General features: G+C 37.9%; 2 protein-coding genes across 2 annotated transcripts; both read left to right on the forward strand.

The window, feature by feature from the left end:
• The first annotated feature begins 923 nt into the window (after positions 1-923).
• On the forward strand, positions 924-17,877 carry LOC123877513 (solute carrier family 12 member 8). The gene is made up of 12 exons (XM_045924319.1): positions 924-1,242; positions 1,334-1,514; positions 2,109-2,254; positions 2,816-3,050; positions 3,394-3,595; positions 4,792-5,026; positions 5,893-6,086; positions 6,561-6,660; positions 7,191-7,334; positions 7,635-7,813; positions 16,098-16,268; positions 16,530-17,877. Exons 1-11 carry the CDS (start codon positions 1,054-1,056, stop codon positions 16,252-16,254), a joined length of 1,962 nt encoding a protein of 653 aa, XP_045780275.1. The 5' UTR covers positions 924-1,053; the 3' UTR covers positions 16,255-16,268; positions 16,530-17,877.
• An 822-nt stretch (positions 17,878-18,699) lies between these two features.
• On the forward strand, positions 18,700-20,603 carry LOC123877547 (survival of motor neuron-related-splicing factor 30). Its single transcript, XM_045924362.1, has 4 exons — positions 18,700-18,899; positions 18,973-19,232; positions 19,862-20,008; positions 20,244-20,603. Exons 1-4 carry the CDS (start codon positions 18,858-18,860, stop codon positions 20,512-20,514), a joined length of 720 nt encoding a protein of 239 aa, XP_045780318.1. The 5' UTR covers positions 18,700-18,857; the 3' UTR covers positions 20,515-20,603.
• Positions 20,604-23,794: the final 3,191 nt, after the last annotated feature.

Below are 23,794 nucleotides of genomic sequence, written 5' to 3' on the forward strand. Positions count from 1 at the left end.
ATTATAGGTACCCATACTTAACATGACTGGTACTTTTTCGCAGAACAAAAAAAAATTGAATTTCTCTACTTTTATAACTACAGCGCGGCAGACTATGGCCTAAACCTTTATCATTCTGAGAAGAGACCCGTGCTCAGTAGTGAGCGGCGATGGGTTATCATGATGATTCATCCTCTCCTATTCTCATATAATCCGTCAAATGTCTTACATTATCAAATCGTGTTGTCACCCTAATAGAAAGGGACACACTCCAATTTAGCGCTATCTCAATAGGCTTGTTTTTGGTGTCTCAGTGCACAATCTTGTTTAGGTAGCATGTCTCTGGTAAAAGTCTAATTGAATAAAAATATTTTGAATTTGAATTTAAATTTAGAGAAGCCCGACTTCATAATTTACAAGTGTAGAAACAAAAATTACTTTTTACTTTGTAGTGGTTTTGGAAGTCGGATTTTTTAATATTTTTTTAGGAAGGTGCTGTTATTTTAAGCGCCGCGCTGATAGCTAGCCAAAGAGTATGCTGATAGCAACAGCGTCAGTGAGCGTAGTCGGAAATCGGAATTAAAATACCTATGTTAGTGATGATGATGAGTCATCTATCAACATAGTGTCAACACCATAGGGCAACACGAATTTCCAGTCCGGTGTGGCGCTTAAAATTCAGTACAAAAAATATTTTTTTTTACGACACAATTTATCTAGCATACCTAGGTATTGTGTCATAATATGCTTGTCATATGCCCATATCTGTGGTTGTCTTGCTCTGTGCGCGTGTCGGGTCGAAACTTTCGTCTAAATCAATTTTATGGACCTTGCTATTTTTCTCGATACTAAAAAATATCGATTTGGCTAGGGCGCATCACTTTATCTGTCAACTAACTTTGATGTCTTTGAACTGTCAGCTGTCAGTTGTCAATGATTGTCACAAATAATCAAACGTAGCATGTCCGCGATACTCTTTGATAATGAAAATATAGTGCATAATTAGTTTGGAACTTTATTTTTTTATATAATTATGATCTAAAAAAGACCGTAGTTTGTAGTTTACACTTTACAATGGATCAGAACAATCGGTCTAGACCAATTGATTTAGATGTAGATAGTTTTCGAAGTGATGAACCAGAGTATGACAGAGCTCGTATGCGGAGACAATCTGGTGGTTTTGTCGATTTGGGAAATGAATCACAATACGGAACGGGTGGGCATCAAGCATCTGGTGCGAACGAAATTTTTGCTGATGTACAGGTAAATAACTCTAGTCCGAGTACGTAATTTACAAATTGGAAATGACCCTTATTTGTGAATAATTATTTTGTTTTGCGGATTTAAATTTTAGGGTGACGTGCCTTGGTGGAAATCCAATTTTTTCATATCGCAACCAGTTCTTTTTGGTACCTGGGATGGAGTGTTTACATCATGTCTTATAAATATTTTTGGAGTTATTGTATTCTTGCGGTCTGGTTGGATGGTTGGACAAGCTGGCTTAGTGAATGCAGTGTTAATAGTCATTTTTACAGGTAAGTAGGTACTTTAATTACAACTGAAATTTTAAATTAAAGCTTTAACTGTAAGCAAATCATATTTTTGTTTTTGGTTAATATGTTTATGCTTTGATTGTAGTAGCCTAGTGACTAACAGCTATAAAGACGTTTGTCTCCTCGTAGGGGGGGGGGGGGGGGGGGGGGTACGATCCCTGGCACTTGAGTTATGTGCACTTTAAGCTTGCTTTAAAGGTGAAAGAAAACATTGTAGGAAAACCTGCACATCAGAGAGTTCTCCACAATGTTCTCAAAAGTATGTGTGGCAAAAATTTGGGTTGTATTTTTGTATGACAATCTAACACATTTCTATTTGCAAAACTATAATAAAATAATTTCTCTTTGCCAGAGATTTATTTGGGTTTGGGTCAAACTACGCCATGCACATGTGTTTCGTCCACGCTGATAAGTACTTGACTTACACAGACTTCTTGTGACTAACACAGAAAATACTGAGAGTAGAAGAGATAGCAATTCATTAATAAGACTGAAATGCATTACTTTTAATTCTTCACTTTAGACTTTCGTATAACATATTATCTATATTTTCAAATAATATATTTTATTTTCCAGTATTTGTAGCTTTGATCTCAGTGTTGTCAGCAGTGGGGATATGTGAAAGATGCAGGATAGAAAGTGGAGGAGTTTACTTTATCCTGGCGCACACATTGGGCTCCAGACTGGGAGGAGCATTAGGAATGATTTACTGTTTTGGTCAGGTATGTATTTCAATGCTCATATATTTGAGATACTATGAAATAAGTACTTGAGTTGAGAATATTGATGGCATAGAACACAGATGTGGTAAGAAATAGTTGCTGTAGTAGATTATGAATCTTTATCATTCTCTGCCTTCAAGTATGAGCTATAAGGAAAGGGGATTCTGTATCTAAAACGGTAAAAGGAACCATTATAGATACACTTTGTTGTCTGCCTGTCTGTCTGTTGTGTCTGTCAAGAAACCTATAGGGTACTTCCCGTTGACCTAGAATCATGAAATTTTGCAGATAGCAATGGCTCTGATTCTGAAATAATTATTTTACTAAATCACATCAAGATGGTGCTGTATGGCATTAACTTACAAATTTTTACTATAACTAGTTTGTTTATTGTACGATAGTGCAGAACCCTTTGTGTGCGAGTCCGACTCGCACTTGAAGATATACTCGTACCTACCTGTTCATTAAATAGTGATAGTAGTATTGTAGTATCTTAATCTCATCTGTAAATCAAAAATATTGTACTTGCAATTTAGTCTATCTAACTTATAACTTTTACAGGCTGTAGGATGCGCCTTAAATGTGTTTGGATTTGGAGAATCCATGGCAGATCTAATAGGAACTAATGACTATTCACCGTGGGCTGCCCGTGGGTTTTCTATAGCTGCTGTATTGTTACTGGGAACTATAAATGTTGCAGGAGTAAAATGGGTTATCAAGTTACAGTTTGCTCTTCTTCTGATCATATTGGTGGCTGCTCTGGATTTCTTTGTTGGTTCATTTACTGCTACACCTGGTAAATAAATACTACTCTTTGTTACAACTTCTTTTTACTGTCCAAAGCAAAATCAGTACTTATAATTAGTAATTTTCAAAATATATATTTTACTATACAGAAATCATCTAATTTCAGTTTTGTTGTATACATGGTTATAGATTTAACCTATCTAGGTTTTTACTGTCTTTGCTTGCATTTGTGTTGTAAAACTTTGTATGATACATGTGTGCATTGAAATTAGCGCCTTGACTGTAATTTTCACCATGTCACAATTACTGTAGCTTAAATTACTATTAAAAAATCATAACTCTTCCTTTCGGCTTTTCCGTAGTTGGGTAAAAATAAACGAATTTAATTTTAGATGCTGAATTTAAAGGTTGGCTCAGTGGAACAATGGCCAACAATACTTGGGCTGACTATCAAGAGAACTATACATGGTTTAAATGTTTTGGTGTGTTCTTTCCAACCATTACTGGAATCCTGGCTGGCATTAATATGAGTGGCGATTTAAAAAATCCTTCTAACAATATACCCAATGGTTCTTTGGCTGCCATAGGGACAGGGTAAGATATTTATTTATTTAGAAAATAGAATACTGACTGTTGGTCACGACTGTGTTGAATTTCTGTTTTCCTTAGTATTGTTTATCATATTGAATGTAAAATATCAATGATCTTTTCTTCTGTCATTCTAGGACTGCCCCCTATTGCACCAAAAAGGAAAATATGTTTTTTTTTGTCCTTTCATCTATCTGCATACCAAAATATATCCCACTACTAGCCGATGCCCGCGACTTCGCCCGCGTGGAATCAGGTTTTTGAAATCCCGTGGGAATTCTTTGATTTTCTGGGATAAAAAGTAGCCTATGTGCTAATCCAGGATATTATCTATCTCCATTCTAAATTTCAGCCAAATCCGTCCAGTAGTTTTTGCGTGAAGGAGTAACAAACATACACACACACACACACACATACACATACAAACTTTCGCCTTTATAATATTAGTGTGATTTTTGAGTGATTCATGATGTATGTACTCGTACTTCTTATGTGTTTTGCTTACTTTGAGCAATTTAATATCACTTGATTTAATGTGTGAATTTGACGTGAGGGAAAACATTGTGAAGAAACCTGCATGCCTGAGAGTTCTTTGTAATGTTCTTAGTGTAAAGTTTGTTAATCTGCATTTTAGTCAACATGGTGCACTGTTCCCTTCAGTTGTGGGCTTGCGGTGGGTTGAAATGTTGATGATGGCTGTTTTCTCTAGGGATAAAAACATTTTTTCAAAGAAAAAATATAAGCACGTGCCCATCTTCAGGGTGTGAGATTTATCTATGAATGTCAAGATCAGTTCAGAGGTTAAATCGTAAAAAGATAATTATTAGACAGGCAGTTTAGCAGCTATCCATCTTTAATCAATATTATAAATGCGAAAGTTTGGTTGTCTGTCTGTCACTTTTTCGCGGCTCAGCAGCTGAACCGATTTTGACGAAATTATGCCCAGTGATAGCTTAAATCCTGGATTTGGGCAACAGTTTATAATCCAAATCAGTATCCAAGTAGACAAAGCTGCAGACATCAGTTAGTCATATATTATAACAACTATCATCTATGCTGCTTTCCATACCTTGTCAGATATTTTTGTATCTAATGTATCTGCATTTCTTACTTTTTAGAACTTTTTGTGTCTGAAGTATCTACATTTCATACTTATCAGAACTTTTCAATATCTAATGGATGTACATTTTGTACCTTTTCAGAACTTTTCTTTATCTAATGTTCATAATAACACTAGCAGCGACAGTCAGTCGAGATGCGTTATTGAAAAACTTTTCCATAACAGCTGATATCTCAGCAGTTACAGTTTTACTCCTCGCTGGATTGTACGTGAGTTCTATGAGCTCCTGTCTCGGAGCCATGTACGGAACTCCGAGGGTTTTACAGAGTATTGCTAATGAGAGAGTTATACCTGGTTTAGAGATTCTTGGCCATGGTGTAAGTATGCTTGACTTATTAATTACAATATGCATGATTTTTTTGTGAGGATTTTTAACTAATTATTTTGATTTGATTTCCTTTGACAGCACCACCATTGTTATAACTATTAAGATATTATGAGAATAATAATTAGATTTTAGATATGATTTAATGGACAGGTGGCATTGCGATGCAGTGCATAAAGTAAGGTGTAATATTAGATCGCTCTAGATAAACTCATCGCACCACTGCACCATCTATGGTAATAATAGTCGTTTTTTACGTGAACTATTGAAATACTGGCAGATTATAAGGCACTACAATAATAGAGAGAATCAGTCGACATTAAAGATAAGTTGCCGCACTCGAGACAAGTTTTTACTGTTCAAGACATTATACACATTATTGCTTGTTCTTAGCCGATTCGAATACGAGAAAATACATTCCGATATAGCTGATCGGTACTTACTATTAGTAGTTATTACTATTTTTAGGAGGACCTAGTGTAATGTTTTAAGTTAATGCTGTCATTTAAAATAGACGGGAAAGACAGGCACAGAAAACTTTTCCGTTAATACGTGAAACGTCAGAATAAACGATGTTTGTTTAAAAGTAATTTTGCTATTAGTACCGATTTTTGTTTTGAGATGTACCCATTTGGGGCGCTGGCGGTGTACCTATTACCTATGTACAGAGGAATTTGAACCTTAAAACTGTTAAATCCAGTTTTCTATGACGTTATCGCCAACGAAATGTATCTATGTCGTCAAAATGTGCAAAGTTGTACAAGTTGTACAAACTGTTTGCTCAAATTCGGATAGGACTAATGCACCAGCGTTGTTCTTTATTGAGAGTTCTTTCTTATTAAAATTATTATTTCACAGAGGGGTCCTAACAAAGTGCCCATACATTCAATGATAGTAGTAGCAGTAGTGACAGTAACATTCATCATCATTGGAGATATTAACAAGCTCGCACCAATAGTCACTATGCCTTTTCTGATCACCTATGCTAGCATTGACTACTCTTATTTTGCTCTCGCCCAAACTTTTGATTTGCAACATAAAAGAGAAATGAGGTATGATTTTATTTTGTTATCTCGCCTACACTACGTTAATCTTTTGAGTTATCTACTTTTATTATTCATAATATCTTGACATCATAATTATTTTAATATTGAAACATGATAAATTGTAATCAACGCAACGAAAGTATTTATAAAAACACTTGAGCAAACGAAGCCATTCTTAAAAATTTTGATGGTCTACCTCAAATTACGTTTACATGTGCTCATAAAATTTGTTTGCTAAACAAAAAAAAGGAATTTGTTGAAACCATAATGAGATTAATTTACTTTGTAGCTAATATATTTTTATTACATGAAAAATTTCAATTTTGTTTGAATTTAATCTTATGAGCACCAAACCAAGAAAAAAAATCCTTTATCCAATACACAAACTATAATAATTTATCGTTTACATTCTGTTGATGGCTATTAGGATGGATAGTTGACGGTGACTAGATTCCAAAAATATATTTAGTATGGTTCCAGATTTCAAGGGCAGTCTCAAAGAGATATGCACGTGTATGGCGCCACAGGCAGTGACTTAGATCTGTTGTTTCCGGAAAGGATACGACACAAAACTGTGGGAGTAAGTTTAAGACATGTATTAGCCGTCTATCGAGGAACTAATATGAATAGTTATATTGGTTTGGTTGTACACAAATCTCTAAATTAAATTGATAGACATAAAAGTGGAAAAAAAACGTAAACTAATGACACGTTTAGATTAATTCTATTTAACGGCATCTAATGGGGGCACAGTAGTACCCACGCCAAGTCGAGCAAAAGACGAGTAAATACGGGCACGGCTGTTTCACGGGCACTACCTATTCAGTTTGGAGAGTGCTTACTAATTCTTTATCCCTAAATTACAAGTTTGTACCTAATTTAATTTAGTTATGAATATTCCTCAGTATTTTTGCTACATTTTAATGTTTTTGATGGTAATATAATCTTTTCACCTCTTTTTATTACTATTATAAAACTGTAAATGTAAGTCAATTATTCGCTTGTGCGCTCAACACGTCATTAAGCACCAATGTTTAGACAGGCCATTGCAGTTTTGGATTAGGTTTACATATCGCGATATGTTTCACTAAAATTATTTTTATATTGTAGGATTTCACTCCTTCCCCAACGGATTCCGCGATAATGAATGGGCGAGTGGCAAACGGCGACGCGCGGAGACAGGAAGTCAGTGTACACTCAAAAAATAAAAATTGGTACTCACACCTCTGCAATAGATGGCTCTCGCTGATTGGAGTAAGGATAATAAACTCTATACTATGCTACAAAACTTAGAAATTGAGCTGGTTTTATTTCCTGTCTGTTTTCATTATTTAAGCTCCGTTTTTCGTAAAATTCATGCAATGTTCACTTCGCTCGCGATATTATACTGGACTGGAGTCTGGTACAGACATAAAAAGTATCATGAATTTAGTAATGACACCCCGGACCTCTTAACGATCTTGCCCCTGCGTATTTGGATTTCGCTTTCAACCCATTTTATATCTGAAGTCCACAGTGTATGTTAATTATAAAATAAAAATTGTGATATTTCAGGTGGCAATCAAACTGCTGCTGATGGTTTTAGTTAACTGGATATACGCCATCGGTTGTTTATCCATCCTGTGGCTCCTGTGGCTATACATCGGCGCTGCCAACCCAGCCGTGAAGCCCGGCCGAGCTTCAGAGTTTAGATTCTTCCACTGGCTGAAAATAGCTTTCCTTCAAGCTATAGGGTAAGGGAAACTGATCTCGACCTGTTTTGATATAACTTTATTTTCGCCATTTTGGCGCGGATAGCAGCAGTGAGCGTCATGTGAGCGTACTCGGAACTAAATGTTAGTGTTGTGATATCTGTCAACATAGTTTCAACAACGACACTATTGAACAAAGTGTCCATTTTAAGTCGCACTAATGCGAAAATATTCTCGCTACTCTTTTAGGCTAATAACTGTGCAGTAAAATTATATTTTTATATTATTACTCAAGGTTTATACTTAGTTTTAATAGCAGTGAAGTAAGAGCCACACTTACAAGCAAATACGTAACCTGTATGAGTTACGACGTTCTTCGTTGCAAGTGTCAACATTACTAATACCGTAGCAAACTAGAGATTTTATTTTGTTCATTAAAAATCGGAACCATAGTGTCGATTTTTATTTAACGAAAGAAAACTGCACTATCAATATTTATTATCCTGTATAATAATAATTAATTAGTGGAATAAAATATTAAAATAGAATATTTAATAAAATATAAGCAGTTACTCATTTCTAATATAGAAGAATTTTTGTATCAAAATTATATACCTAGTTATTAGTTAAGGACGTATTTGCACACTTGTATAGATTTTCGGTACGCTTTGTGGCTAAAATATACTAAGTAAATTGGAACTACAGATTGCTAAAAATAGATTGGTCCTTTATCTCCAGAGATCGAGTAATTTTTTGATAAAATCATTAATTTTGATACTATAAGAACGATTTTCCTTCACCTCTTCCACGCAGAATTAACGATTTAGGGTCAAGTTTAGGTACATTTTTCTCAGTTTACGTACGGATTTTATTCTTCTAATAAATATTTTCCGTTAGCACATAATGTGTACCTCAAAATGTGAGATTATTATATTAATAGTATTATAAAATAAATAAAAACATCGTGTATAAATTTTTCACGTATTTTGCTTCAACCGCAAACCTTAATACAGTGCACTAAGGGTTATTTTGATATTGGGCAGGCAATGGTATGATTTCAAAATTATATCAGTCAGCGGCCAGCCGCCTTCGTGGGTGGTCTCTGCGTCGGTTGCTATAATTTTTTGATGTGGAAAAGATCGCTGTACGAACACAAAATAGTTCGACAAAACCCTAACTGATATTTATAGGTACTTATTCCGTGATTGTGCTGATATTTTGGCAAGGTAAGATAATAATGATAATATTATGTACCTATTATCACATTTTATCGTTAGCTGGATTTTTTTCTTGAGCATGATAGTGATCTGATAGTGAACTTCGAAGGCTGCGACAGGAACTTGAAGACTAGAAGAACTAGATGTGTCCAGTTTGGGCTCGTTTTCTTAGTCATGACGAGATCTTACCTCCGGATTTGTGGAGTGACCTGATGGTATACCTCGAAAGTCACTATTGGAACTCGGAGACGAATAGAGCTAGGTGTTTCGAGTTTGGGCTCATTTTCTTAGTCATGATGAGATCTTACCTCCGGATTTGTGGAGTGACCTGATGGTATACCTCGGAAGTCACTATTGGAACTCGGAGACGAATAGAGCTAGGTGTTTCGAGTTTGGGCTCATTTTCTTAGACATGATGAGATCTTACCTCCGGATTTGTGGAGTGACCTGATGGTATACCTCGGAAGTCACTATTGGAACTCGGAGACGAATAGAGCTAGGTGTTTCGAGTTTGGGCTCATTTTCTTAGTCATGATGAGATCTTACCTCCGGATTTGTGGAGTGACCTGATGGTATACCTCGGAAGTCACTATTGGAACTCGGAGACGAATAGAGCTAGGTGTTTCGAGTTTGGGCTCATTTTCTTAGTAATGATGAGATCTTACCTCCGGATTTGTGGAGTGACCTGATGGTATACCTCGGAAGTCACTATTGGAACTCGGAGACGAATAGAGCTAGGTGTTTCGAGTTTGGGCTCATTTTCTTAGTCATGATGAGATCTTACCTCCGGAGTTGTGGAGTGACCTGATGGTATACCTCGGAAGTCACTATTAGAACTCGGAGACGAATAGAGCTAGGTGTTTCGAGTTTGGGCTCATTTTCTTAGTAATGATGAGATCTTACCTCCGGATTTGTGGACTGACCTGATGGTATACCTCGGAAGTCACTATTGGAACTCGGAGACAAATAGAGCTAGGTGTTTCGAGTTTGGGCTCATTTTCTTAGTAATGATGAGATCTTACCTCCGGATTTGTGGAGTGACCTGATGGTATACCTCGGAAGTCACTATTGGAACTCGGAGACGAATAGAGCTAGGTGTTTCGAGTTTGGGCTCATTTTCTTAGTAATGATGAGATCTTACCTCCGGATTTGTGGAGTGACCTGATGGTATACCTCGGAAGTCACTATTGGAACTCGGAGACGAATAGAGCTAGGTGTTTCGAGTTTGGGCTCATTTTCTTAGTCATGATGAGATCTTACCTCCGGATTTGTGGAGTGACCTGATGGTATACCTCGGAAGTCACTATTGGAACTCGGAGACGAATAGAGCTAGGTGTTTCGAGTTTGGGCTCATTTTCTTAGTCATGATGAGATCTTACCTCCGGATTTGTGGAGTGACCTGATGGTATACCTCGGAAGTCACTATTGGAACTCGGAGACGAATAGAGCTAGATGTTTCGAGTTTGGGCTCATTTTCTTAGTCATGATGAGATCTTACCTCCGGATTTGTGGAGTGACCTGATGGTATACCTCGGAAGTCACTATTGGAACTCGGAGACGAATAGAGCTAGGTGTTTCGAGTTTGGGCTCATTTTCTTAGACATGATGAGATCTTACCTCCGGATTTGTGGAGTGACCTGATGGTATACCTCGGAAGTCACTATTGGAACTCGGAGACGAATAGAGCTAGGTGTTTCGAGTTTGGGCTCATTTTCTTAGTCATGATGAGATCTTACCTCCGGATTTGTGGAGTGACCTGATGGTATACCTCGGAAGTCACTATTGGAACTCGGAGACGAATAGAGCTAGGTGTTTCGAGTTTGGGCTCATTTTCTTAGTAATGATGAGATCTTACCTCCGGATTTGTGGAGTGACCTGATGGTATACCTCGGAAGTCACTATTGGAACTCGGAGACGAATAGAGCTAGGTGTTTCGAGTTTGGGCTCATTTTCTTAGTCATGATGAGATCTTACCTCCGGATTTGTGGAGTGACCTGATGGTATAACTCGGAAGTCACTATTGGAACTCGGAGACGAATAGAGCTAGGTGTTTCGAGTTTGGGCTCATTTTCTTAGTCATGATGAGATCTTACCTCCGGATTTGTGGAGTGACCTGATGGTATACCTCGGAAGTCACTATTGGAACTCGGAGACGAATAGAGCTAGGTATTTCGAGTTTGGGCTCATTTTCTTAGTAATGATGAGATCTTACCTCCGGATTTGTGGAGTGACCTGATGGTATACCTCGGAAGTCACTATTGGAACTCGGAGACGAATAGAGCTAGGTGTTTCGAGTTTGGGCTCATTTTCTTAGTAATGATGAGATCTTACCTCCGGATTTGTGGAGTGACCTGATGGTATACCTCGGAAGTCACTATTGGAACTCGGAGACGAATAGAGCTAGGTGTTTCGAGTTTGGGCTCATTTTCTTAGTCATGATGAGATCTTACCTCCGGATTTGTGGAGTGACCTGATGGTATACCTCGGAAGTCACTATTGGAACTCGGAGACGAATAGAGCTAGGTGTTTCGAATTTGGGCTCATTTTCTTAGTAATGATGAGATCTTACCTCCGGATTTGTGGAGTGACCTGATGGTATACCTCGGAAGTCACTATTGGAACTCGGAGACGAATAGAGCTAGATGTTTCGAGTTTGGGCTCATTTTCTTAGTCATGATGAGATCTTACCTCCGGATTTGTGGAGTGACCTGATGGTATACCTCGGAAGTCACTATTGGAACTCGGAGACGAATAGAGCTAGGTGTTTCGAGTTTGGGCTCATTTTCTTAGTAATGATGAGATCTTACCTCCGGATTTGTGGAGTGACCTGATGGTATACCTCGGAAGTCACTATTGGAACTCGGAGACGAATAGAGCTAGGTGTTTCGAGTTTGGGCTCATTTTCTTAGTCATGATGAGATCTTACCTCCGGATTTGTGGAGTGACCTGATGGTATACCTCGGAAGTCACTATTGGAACTCGGAGACGAATAGAGCTCGGTGTTTCGAGTTTGGGCTCATTTTCTTAGTAATGATGAGATCTTACCTCCGGATTTGTGGAGTGACCTGATGGTATACCTCGGAAGTCACTATTGGAACTCGGAGACGAATAGAGCTAGGTGTTTCGAGTTTGGGCTCATTTTCTTAGTCATGATGAGATCTTACCTCCGGATTTGTGGAGTGACCTGATGGTATACCTCGGAAGTCACTATTGGAACTCGTAGACGAATAGAGCTAGGTGTTTCGAGTTTGGGCTCATTTTCTTAGTAATGATGAGATCTTACCTCCGGATTTGTGGAGTGACCTGATGGTATACCTCGGAAGTCACTATTGGAACTCGGAGACGAATAGAGCTAGGTGTTTCGAGTTTGGGCTCATTTTCTTAGTAATGATGAGATCTTACCTCCGGATTTGTGGAGTGACCTGATGGTATACCTCGGAAGTCACTTTTGGAACTCGGAGACGAATAGAGCTAGATGTTTCGAGTTTGGGCTCATTTTCTTAGTCATGATGAGATCTTACCTCCGGATTTGTGGAGTGACCTGATGGTATACCTCGGAAGTCACTATTGGAACTCGGAGACGAATAGAGCTAGGTGTTTCGAGTTTGGGCTCATTTTCTTAGTCATGATGAGATCTTACCTCCGGATTTGTGGAGTGACCTGATGGTATACCTCGGAAGTCACTATTGGAACTCGGAGACGAATAGAGCTAGGTGTTTCGAGTTTGGGCTCATTTTCTTAGTCATGATGAGATGTTACCTCCGGATTCGTGAAGTGACCTGATGGTATACCTCGGATGTCACTATTGGAACTCGGAGACGAATAAAGCTAGCTGTTTCGAGTTCGGGCTCATTTTCTTAGTCATGATGAGATCTTACCTCCGGATTTGTGGAGTGACCTGATGGTATACCTCGGAAGTCACTATTGGAACTTACAGAACGAGCTCAAACTCATAACATCTAACTCTACTCGACTCGAAAGTCCAATAGTGGCTTTTGAAGTATACCTTCAGAGCACTCCAACAAGTTTCAAGGTATAATCTCGTCATAACTAACAAAACGAGCCCAAACTCGAAACACCTAGCTCTATTCGTCTCCGAGTTCCAATAGTGACTTTCGAGGTATACCATCAGGTCACTCCACAAATCCGGAGGTAAGATCTCATCATGACTAAGAAAATGAGCCCAAACTCGAAACACCTAGCTCTATTCGTCTCCGAGTTCCAATAGTGACTTCCGAGGTATACCATCAGGTCACTCCACAAATCCGGAGGTAAGATCTCATCATGACTAAGAAAATGAGCCCAAACTCGAAACACCTAGCTCTATTCGTCTCCGAGTTCCAATAGTGACTTCCGAGGTATACCATCAGGTCACTCCACAAATCCGGAGGTAAGATCTCTTCATGACTAAGAAAATGAGCCCAAACTCGAAACACCTAGCTCTATTCGTCTCCGAGTTCCAATAGTGACTTTCGATGATACCATCAGGTCACTCCACAAATCCGGAGGTAAGATCTCATCATGACTAACAAAACGAGTCCAAACTCGAAACACCTAGCTCTATTCGTCTTCGAGTTCCAATAGTGACTTCCAAAGTATACCATCAGGTCACTCCACAAATCCGGAGGTAAGATCTCATCATGACTAAGAAAATGAGCCCAAACTCGAAACACCTAGCTCTATTCGTCTCCGAGTTCCAATAGTGACTTCCGAGGTATACCATCAGGTCACTCCACAAATCCGGAGGTAAGATCTCATCATGACTAAGAAAATGAGCCCAAACTCGAAACACCTAGCTCTATTCGTCTCCGAGTTCCAATAGTGACTTCCGAGGTATACCATCAGGTCACTCCACAAATCCGGAGGTAAGATCTCATCATTACTAAGAAAATGAGCCCAAACTCGAAACACCTAGCTCTATTCGTCTCCGAGTTCCAATAGTGACTTCCGAGGTATACCATCAGGTCACTCCACAAATCCGGAGGTAAGATCTCATCATGACTAAGAAAATGAGCCCAAACTCGAAACACCTAGCTCTATTCGTCTCCGAGTTCCAATAGTGACTTCCGAGGTGTACCATCAGGTCACTCCACAAATCCGGAGGTAAGATCTCTTCATGACTAAGAAAATGAGCCCAAACTCGAAACACCTAGCTCTATTCGTCTCCGAGTTCCAATAGTGACTTCCGAGGATACCATCAGGTCACTCCACAAATCCGGAGGTAAGATCTCATCATGACTAAGAAAATGAGCCCAAACTCGAAACACCTAGCTCTATTCGTCTCCGAGTTCCAATAGTGACTTCCGAGGTATACCATCAGGTCACTCCACAAATCCGGAGGTAAGATCTCATCATGACTAAGAAAATGAGCCCAAACTCGAAACACCTAGCTCTATTCGTCTCCGAGTTCCAATAGTGACTTCCGAGGTATACCATCAGGTCACTCCACAAATCCGGAGGTAAGATCTCATCATTACTAAGAAAATGAGCCCAAACTCGAAACACCTAGCTCTATTCGTCTCCGAGTTCCAATAGTGACTTCCGAGGTATACCATCAGGTCACTCCACAAATCCGGAGGTAAGATCTCATCATGACTAAGAAAATGAGCCCAAACTCGAAACACCTAGCTCTATTCGTCTCCGAGTTCCAATAGTGACTTCCGAGGTGTACCATCAGGTCACTCCACAAATCCGGAGGTAAGATCTCTTCATGACTAAGAAAATGAGCCCAAACTCGAAACACCTAGCTCTATTCGTCTCCGAGTTCCAATAGTGACTTCCGAGGATACCATCAGGTCACTCCACAAATCCGGAGGTAAGATCTCATCATGACTAAGAAAATGAGTCCAAACTCGAAACACCTAGCTCTATTCGTCTCCGAGTTCCAATAGTGACTTCCAAAGTATACCATCAGGTCACTCCACAAATCCGGAGGTAAGATCTCATCATGACTAAGAAAATGAGCCCAAACTCGAAACACCTAGCTCTATTCGTCTCCGAGTTCCAATAGTGACTTCCGAGGTATACCATCAGGTCACTCCACAAATCCGGAGGTAAGATCTCATCATGACTAAGAAAATGAGCCCAAACTCGAAACACCTAGCTCTATTCGTCTCCGAGTTCCAATAGTGACTTTCGAGGTATACCATCAGGTCACTCCACAAATCCGGAGGTAAGATCTCATCATGACTAAGAAAATGAGCCCAAACTCGAAACACCTAGCTCTATTCGTCTCCGAGTTCCAATAGTGACTTCCGAGGTATACCATCAGGTCACTCCACAAATCCGGAGGTAAGATCTCATCATGACTAAGAAAATGAGCCCAAACTCGAAACACCTAGCTCTATTCGTCTCCGAGTTCCAATAGTGACTTCCGAGGTATACCATCAGGTCACTCCACAAATCCGGAGGTAAGATCTCATCATGACTAAGAAAATGAGCCCAAACTCGAAACACCTAGCTCTATTCGTCTCTGAGTTCCAGTAGTAGGTTCCAAAGTATGCAATTTCATCAAGTCGGGAGGTAATGTAATGCTATCCTTCTCAGATTATTTTAGTCATAGTAGGAGCTCATAATTTCATAAGCATGGAAATGTTGTTCATTGCCAAGAAGTCATGGTGAAATATTTCATCATCAGACCCTTAGTCTGTAGGCACTGTTCTACTTACTGTATTATTGTCAAGATACATATTTAAAAAAAAAAAACTGTTAAAAAAAAATAGATGACCAAATATAAAATAAAATAAAAATATAAAAGTATCAAAATCAAGTCGATTCACTCATTTTGACGCAGCTGTGTGCGTGTGGGCAGTGTACTTATGTAGTAGTGCAATTTTGATACCTATTCATTTTGCAAAGACGTCCTTAACTAGCTTATGCCCGCGACTTCGACCGCGTGGACTACACGAAATCCCTATGGTTAGTATAGGTTGAAGTTGCAATTATAGGATGTCTACGTCATAAGAGCTATCTGCATGCCAAATTTTAGCCCGATCCGTCCAGTAGATTGAGCTGTGCGTTGATAGATCAGTCCATCAGGCAGTCACCTTTTCGTTTTATACATTTAGAAGATAAACAGAAATGTTTCATGTTGACCGTGCTAATTACAGAAAGCGGCCGTTAGAATACGAACAATTGGTTGTGACACCGATGCATTCGGACATTGCCGTAGAGCAAGAGAGGCTCAACGATGACAACGAAGACTTCGCCTCGCGCCGGCGCTACCACCAGTCCACAGCTCTGCAGAGTCATCTTGTCAGTGTTTAATGTTTCCATTTTTAGGGTTCCGTACCCGAAGGGTGCCCACGGGACCCTATTACTAACACTCCGCTGTCCGTCTGCCTGTCTGTCAACGGGCTGTATCTTGTGAACCGTAATTGGTAGAGAGTTAGTATTTTCACAAAATGTGTATTTCTTTTGCCTCTATAACAACAAATACTAAGAATTTCAAAATGGCCGCCATGAAAATAAGAAAGTGTTATTTTGCAAGATGGTACGGAACTCTTCGTGTGCGAGTCCGATTCGCACTTAACCGATTTTCACTATTGTTATTAATATAATTAACTATTTCAACTCTAAATATATTTAAGTAATCATAGGAATATTTTGATTCAATAATAATTTATACATTAATTGTGATTTATGACTATGAAAATCGTATTTATTGATAGCATGTAATGTAGTAAATAATATAATAGATGAACTCTAGAGCTTCGATGATATTGACTGACTTTTAGATGATATTTGCTTGGTTCTTTGTGATAATTTTACTATATTAATTACTGCTAATGAGTGACATTTTTTTTAGCAATTTACAATAACTTTAATAGTGAAATATTAAATATGTAAGTACTAAGTATATAAGATGAATGCAAGAGGTTTACTATCAGTAAGCTTAATATGTAGAGCCTCTTCATGCTAGCGTTTCTCCAGGGGGCGTATGCGCAGCGCAGACGTTGTGACAACGCAACGCACGTGCGCGTTAACACTAAACGCTGTGCTGAAAAAAAAAGTTTTTTTTTTAAACTATTTCAAATTTGTATTTACTATTTTTGTTATATAGTTTTCGATTGTATTGACGCTGCGCTGTCTTCGCGCATACGCCACACTAGCGCAGTGTTCAGGTGTGAATGCGTCGTCGCGTTGTCGCGGCATTTGCGCTGCGCATATTATGTTCGACGAACGACGCTTGAGAAACGCTAGTGTGCAATGGCTCTAATATAAAAAAGTTGAAACTTGGCACCTACTGATACTAGCTACTTTTCTGTAAAAAGCTGGTTTGGACTGCATTAGTACCTATTTTAGTGTGATAGCAAATACATTAACAGTTTCATTGCAAACTAACTGAAAACTTAGCAGGTGTATCTATCAATTGGGTTCACTGATTTGGTTTTCGTGAGTAGTTGTTACCTTACAACTGTGACCAGGTTCTGATAATGGGGCAGGAAGGTGACCACAGGAACTCGGCTCTACTAAATGCTAAGCAAAGTCCAGCAAGTGGACTCGTTGGATTTGTCTCGACAAATAGTGATCAAGGTCTGATGTTGGAACAGAAAGGTAAATCGATAACAGGTTTATTAACCGTATAACCATACATTTCATTAGTTGGGGTGAATTAAAATAATTTTTAATTTAATTTATGGTTTTGTTCACCATAACATAATATGTAGGTACTCAATTAAAATATAGTCCAGAGTCCAGACAAGCTTTTTATTTATGATCTTGGACTATATAAAATAAGCTAGTATTACTAGTTATCTAATGAATTATTATAATATTATGTAAGATTAGCTTTTACAGGTAGGTACCTACTAGTTCATTTTGCATATTTGTCAACTAAATCAATTGAGATTAGAAAGGATTATTTTTGTAATAAATTTTGTAATACTTAAAAATTGTGTTTCATTTGCTCAAAACTATAAAAATCTAGGGTACCTACAGATTTCGTTTATGAAGAAAAACCAGTCAAATGCGCGTCGTACTCGCACTCGATGGGTTCCGTACTATTGCACAAAAATATTGCTTAATACTATGACAATAAAATACAGGATAGACTTAAAAACAAAGGGCGACCTTATCGCTACAGTAATCTCTTTCAGATACACACTAATCTATCTATGCAGACAACCAATTATTTATTTTTAAAATAAGTTACGTCATACCTACGATTATTATTCCCGACACCGGTCCTTTCAGTTTCTTTTCTATCGATCCAAGCACATAATATTCGCTTGTATTGGATATCGATTTAAAAAATTAGAGTATAGCAACGTTGTATCGATACTGCAAGAATGAAGAATCGTATTATATCGTACGGATCGACTGCATACTGCACGATATGATGCATCCCTATTCGCAATGACAAGCTGTAATCTGTGATTGATCATAGTCTATGTAAAAAGTACTCTGTGATCATCAAAGTACTCTGTGGACTTCGTCTGTGATGGCGTTTGCTGGCGCGCGTGCTGTGCTTGTTTGGAGTGTTTTTTTTGTTAAGAGTGGCTGGTTTTTGTGTTAGTTGGTGTTTTTTGGTGGTGGAACTGACTGGGAAGCGCTCTAAGGGGGCGCCGCGCGTATGTCGGCGGGCGCTGGTGCAGACGGAGTCCATACTTGTATAAATTCAATAACTTGAAAATATCACAAACTTGACATTGGCTAATCAGAGTAAAGCCAGATTTAAAGGAAAAAAAAAAAGTACTCTGTGTCTGTGATGACAACTAACTGACGCATAATTGACGTTTTCTTTTGTGATATAAATTTTTTCCAAAATTAGTGTATTTTAGATTTTAGAAAACAATAATTCGTTTCAATACATGCCTAATTGTAAATGTGATAAATCATAGAACAATACAAACAAACTACTTAGTAATATGGCCGATGATTTAAGGAATTATAAACTTCAATTACAGCAGGTTAGAATTTTATCCATAATTTTGCACCACAGCTGTGTACAATGTTGTTTTCTAAAATAAATTTTAATTTAAGGTGGAAGCAGCATTACTAACGGATCCACAAAATGAAGAACTATTAAAGCTGAAAACGGATTTAGAAGAAGTAATTGAGTTGACACGCGATCTTATAAAAACTCAGGAGGGTGAATCCAAAGTTCATAATATTCATAGTTCTAGTAATGATGATGATGTTGCAGCTTCCCTGTTGGCAGCGGAGGAAGGCGATGTCGGAGAGTCGGAGCCAAAGTGGAGGATTGGCGAGAAATGCTTGGCCAAGTGGAAGGCAGATAACATGTAAGTAGTTTATCAAACTGCATTGCTCTTGTAAACTTATATGTGCAGTTGTGCTTGTGCACTCAATAAGTAGAAATTATTTAATACGTATACAGTATGAGTATGGATTTTAAGTGTACAACCACACTTAAAATCCATACTCATATTATAAATGCAAAAGTAATTGTCTTTTTGTTAAATTTTCACAGATCAATTGCAGAACCGATCTTGACAAAATTTGACACAAAGAATTAAAATTCAGAAATGTGGTGGCAGGACTAGAATTTTTAATAGACTGGATGATATTCTCAATTCGGCACTCATTTTTTTCATTTTTTTTTCATTTTACTTGTGGAAATTCAGGAATGTTGGTAGTGAGTTGATACTGTAGGTACCAAGTGTAGAGTCATCATTGAACTCTAATTTCCATCTCCTCTATCCTGGTGTTATAGTTGTAAAACATTATTAAGCAGTGGGACTGTTGATAGGAACTGTTGATGGTAAATTAATATTGTTTGTACCAAGGAAGATTTCATCATTGAACCCCCAACTCCTACATCTAGTCTCCATTTTTGAATTAATTGTATACTTTCTTTGAATACATGTTTAATATTTATGCTACTTACTGTATTTGTACTGTCTTATTACAGGTTTTACGAGGCTACTATAGAAGATATAGGGGAAAGTAGTCTCAAAGTAAAATTTGAAGGTTATACAACATTCGAAACAGTCTCTATTTTAGATGTTAAGTCTTTGGGAACAGGCACAAAACGACCACTAGCTGGTGATGAAAGCAAGTAAGTAAAAAATTCTATGAGACTCATGTTTTATATATGCACCATAATATAATAAAAATATTTAATTTAAACCTTGAGATCACACAAAGGTTCTGTCAGGAACAAGTTCTAGTAAATCTTACTGTCTGCAACCAATATACCTCAAGCAGTTTTATTCTCAATGTATAAACAGGAATAAAAGTAATGTATAAATAATATTTATTCGTCATGATTTTTACTAGGATTTCTTTTGCAGGCATGGCAAAGGTTACAACAGAGAGTATTTAAAAAAGAAAAAGCAAAAAAAGCAACAAAGGTTCAAACAAATTGAAGAGGAAAGAGAGAGTGAGAAAAATAAATGGCTCTCATTTCATACCAAAGCTTCAAAGAAACCTGGAGTGCGAACAAAAAGTATATTTGCATCACCTGACAATTTGACTGGCCGCGTTGGAATTGGAACTTGTGGTATATCAGGGAAACCAATGACTGAGTATACACCAGGAGAAAAGTGGAAGAAGGGTGGATAATGTGCAAAAGTTCTAGTGTAATTTTAGGTTAACTTAGTTTAATAAACTATTACTGAATGTAATGACTTAATAAATTTTTTTTTATTAAAGAAGTGCTTTTTGCTTTTAATGTAGGATCACTTCGTTGTCTCTTTCGTGCCTGTCAAGAAAAAGGAATCAAAACCTTCCCGTTGGCCTAGAATCCTGAAATTTGGCAGGTAGGTAGGTCTTATAGCGTAAGTAAAAATCGGAAAACCGTGAATTTGTAGTTACCTCACAAAAACCCAGTCAAATGCGAGTCGGACTCGCACACGAAGGGTGACGTACCATCATATAAGGTATACGGTCTAACACTATGTAGAACCCTGTAAGTTAATAATGGACTACGCCATCTATATGTGATTTAGTAAATTAAATTTTTCGTAAACATTTTAATTTTTTTGTGTGATTGACAATTCACACACACATTCACATTTGTGAACCACAAATTGACCGTTTTCGGATTTTTTCCTTTACTTGTGCTATGAGATCTACTTACCTGTCAAATTTCATGATTCTAGGTCAACTGGAAGTAAATAGGTTTTCTTGACAGACACGATAGATAGACAGACAGACACCAAAGGTTATACGAGTAGGATATAAGGGTCCCTTTTTTCCTTTTAAGGTACGGAACCCTAAAAGTTAAAATGTTGCGGTGTCTTCTCGACAACTGAAGTCGGTCAGGGTACGGGCCTCGAGGCCAAGCCTCCTTGCCCGGGCGTTTCCTCACAGGTAGTTTGGCTACCTGTACAATTCATTTCAGCCCTTTTCCTCACAATGGGCTGAGGCTGCGCTTGGTTTTAATAAAACTGCCACACCTCTTGGAAGTTAACCCGCTACCATCTTAAGCTGCGCCATCACTTACCACCAAGTGAGAGGAGTGAAGGTAACTTGGAACGAAATAAGAAAAAATTTCGCTCTACAGACATTTCATGCGACACGTTATATTAAATAAAAATAAATAACAAAGGCTGGATGAACACTTATTTAATGAGACTTAAATAATATGTCTGACCAATGACCATAATAAGTAGGATAAAATATTTGGTTTTTACAGTAGGTAGGTACCTACTGTAAAAAGATAAACATGGTATGACGTCTGACACCCTTATATTATAATATGATAGATAGAGATACCTATTAACTTGAGAGGTACGAGTTAGGCGTAGGTAGCCAATCGTAGCGTATTATACAGAAATGATAAGTGTGGTAAAATGAACCGTGGCGTTTATTTTTACAGAAAAGTGAAACAATTATAGACTAAAACTTAAGCTATCCATGTAATCAATTTTAGTGTAATAATAAAATCGGAGGAGATAAAAATGTCTGGTCTGATTTCAACTTTATCTAGTAAAAATTACAAGATAAAGTTAAAATCTTAGTAAAAAATAATTAGAGTATTAGAGTAAAATTGTTTTTCTGACGCTTGGTATTTTTTAATGTTTTAGTACGTTTATATTCATGAGCTTAGAATTTTTTTCTCCTCTTTCATTCGACATCCCACTCGATACAATAGCAAAAGCAATAGACCTCCACTTTTTCTGATGTAACATCCGTTAGGTCAACCTTTTTCGTATAAAATGTAGCCTATGTCACCCGGACCTTTACAACCAATCAATTGACACCTCATGCATTAAAATCGGCCCAGTAGTTTAAGCACTTCGATGGAACACACAGAATCTGGATACAAACATACATACCTTACATACATAGACTGCTAAAATCATAACCTTTTGGCTTTGCCGCAGTCGGGTAAAAAATGATTAAAGCCTTCAAGGGTGGCGAGTGGACTCTAGGCGCGGGGAGTTTAGAGACCAGAGAGACGTAACGCGGCGAATGGCGGTGAGTAGAGGCGCAGCGAGTAGAGGCGACACTAGCGACTCGATGCTCGGTTAGAATGACACTAGGCGAGAATCTGTTGGATTTTCCCTATATTTTAAACAGTTTTCTAACCCCTTTTAATACCAGGTAAGATTAGTTATTTTCAAATAGTAGGTACATCTATTCAATAAGTAAGTACACCTATTTTATACCTACAAACATTAGCAGCTCTCCCCGGCTTCGCGCGGTAGCCATAGTAGATATTCTTAGATTTCGCTTGTAGTATTGTCCAATAGTATTTTTTGTTAATATGATTTTAGAAGACTTGCAACTGCGTTGTGAGCTTTTTAGACTGTCTAGGTACTAGCGCTACATGTACCTAAAGGCCATTTCCGAGAAATCGTGCTAGCCAGGTATTTTTTTCGACATTTTGCATGATAAATCAAAAACTATTATGCCTAAAAAATAATGAAAATCTGTTTTAGAATGTACAGGTGAATGTACACTCGATACGAATATCTTACTTTGAAAATTCAAAGCCCGATTTTCCCCCTTTTTTTTAATTAAATTCAAAATCATTTTCAATTCTTACTTGATTGCAATGATGTTGCACCACTACCTATCATATGTCATGTCCGATGTCTTACTGAAATCTGACTGTGACAGACGGACGGAGAAAGTCGCACCATAAGGGTTCAACTTTTATCATTTTGTTGCAGAACCCTAAAAAACCCTTCTGAAAAAATGGGTTGTATTTTTAAAGAATCAGTTGACGGTACCAGTACTGAAATAAATGAAAATTGAAATAAAATCTGGTTTGTGATTTTGAAGGGAATCCATGTTCATAAGTAATGGAGCAGTTGGCCAAGCAAAATTCTTTTTCTTGAAGGGTAGGTAAACGGAATCATGAAAACTTGCTAGTCGAACGTATTCTCTTTGTCGATAGCGCAGCTTCTATCAAATCCACGCGGGCGAAGTCGCGGGCATCGGCTAGTTTTTGATCTATTCAAAAAAATATAGTATTTTTTTTTGAATCGGTATTATAAGTACCCAGAAAACTTATATTAGCTTCTACAATATCACCAGTGGCGTGCAGCTCATAGAGACATCAAAGCACAGCTTTCCTTGGAAATATGTATTACCCTAGTTGAAATATCTCAATGCTCGGTTTTCTTTATGACTCGCCAGTAAACAGGTACCTACCTTACTAATGCCTACCCTGGATTTAAACTCTTTGCACGCCATTGAATATCACGAATCTTAGTAGCTAACGTAGTACCTATATCTAAACATTTGCTCAAAAAAAAAACCCTATCAGTTCGAAGAATTTTGGAAGCTAGTTAAAAATAACGATTTTTGGTTTTAAGCCACATAATTCTCTATATCTCTAGAAATAAGCAAGTAGGTATTATTGTTCATCTATTCTTGTATTGTTCATCTG

Source organism: Maniola jurtina, chromosome 2 (genome assembly GCF_905333055.1).
Source record: "Maniola jurtina chromosome 2, ilManJurt1.1, whole genome shotgun sequence".
NCBI classification, from domain to species: Eukaryota; Metazoa; Arthropoda; class Insecta; order Lepidoptera; family Nymphalidae; genus Maniola; species Maniola jurtina.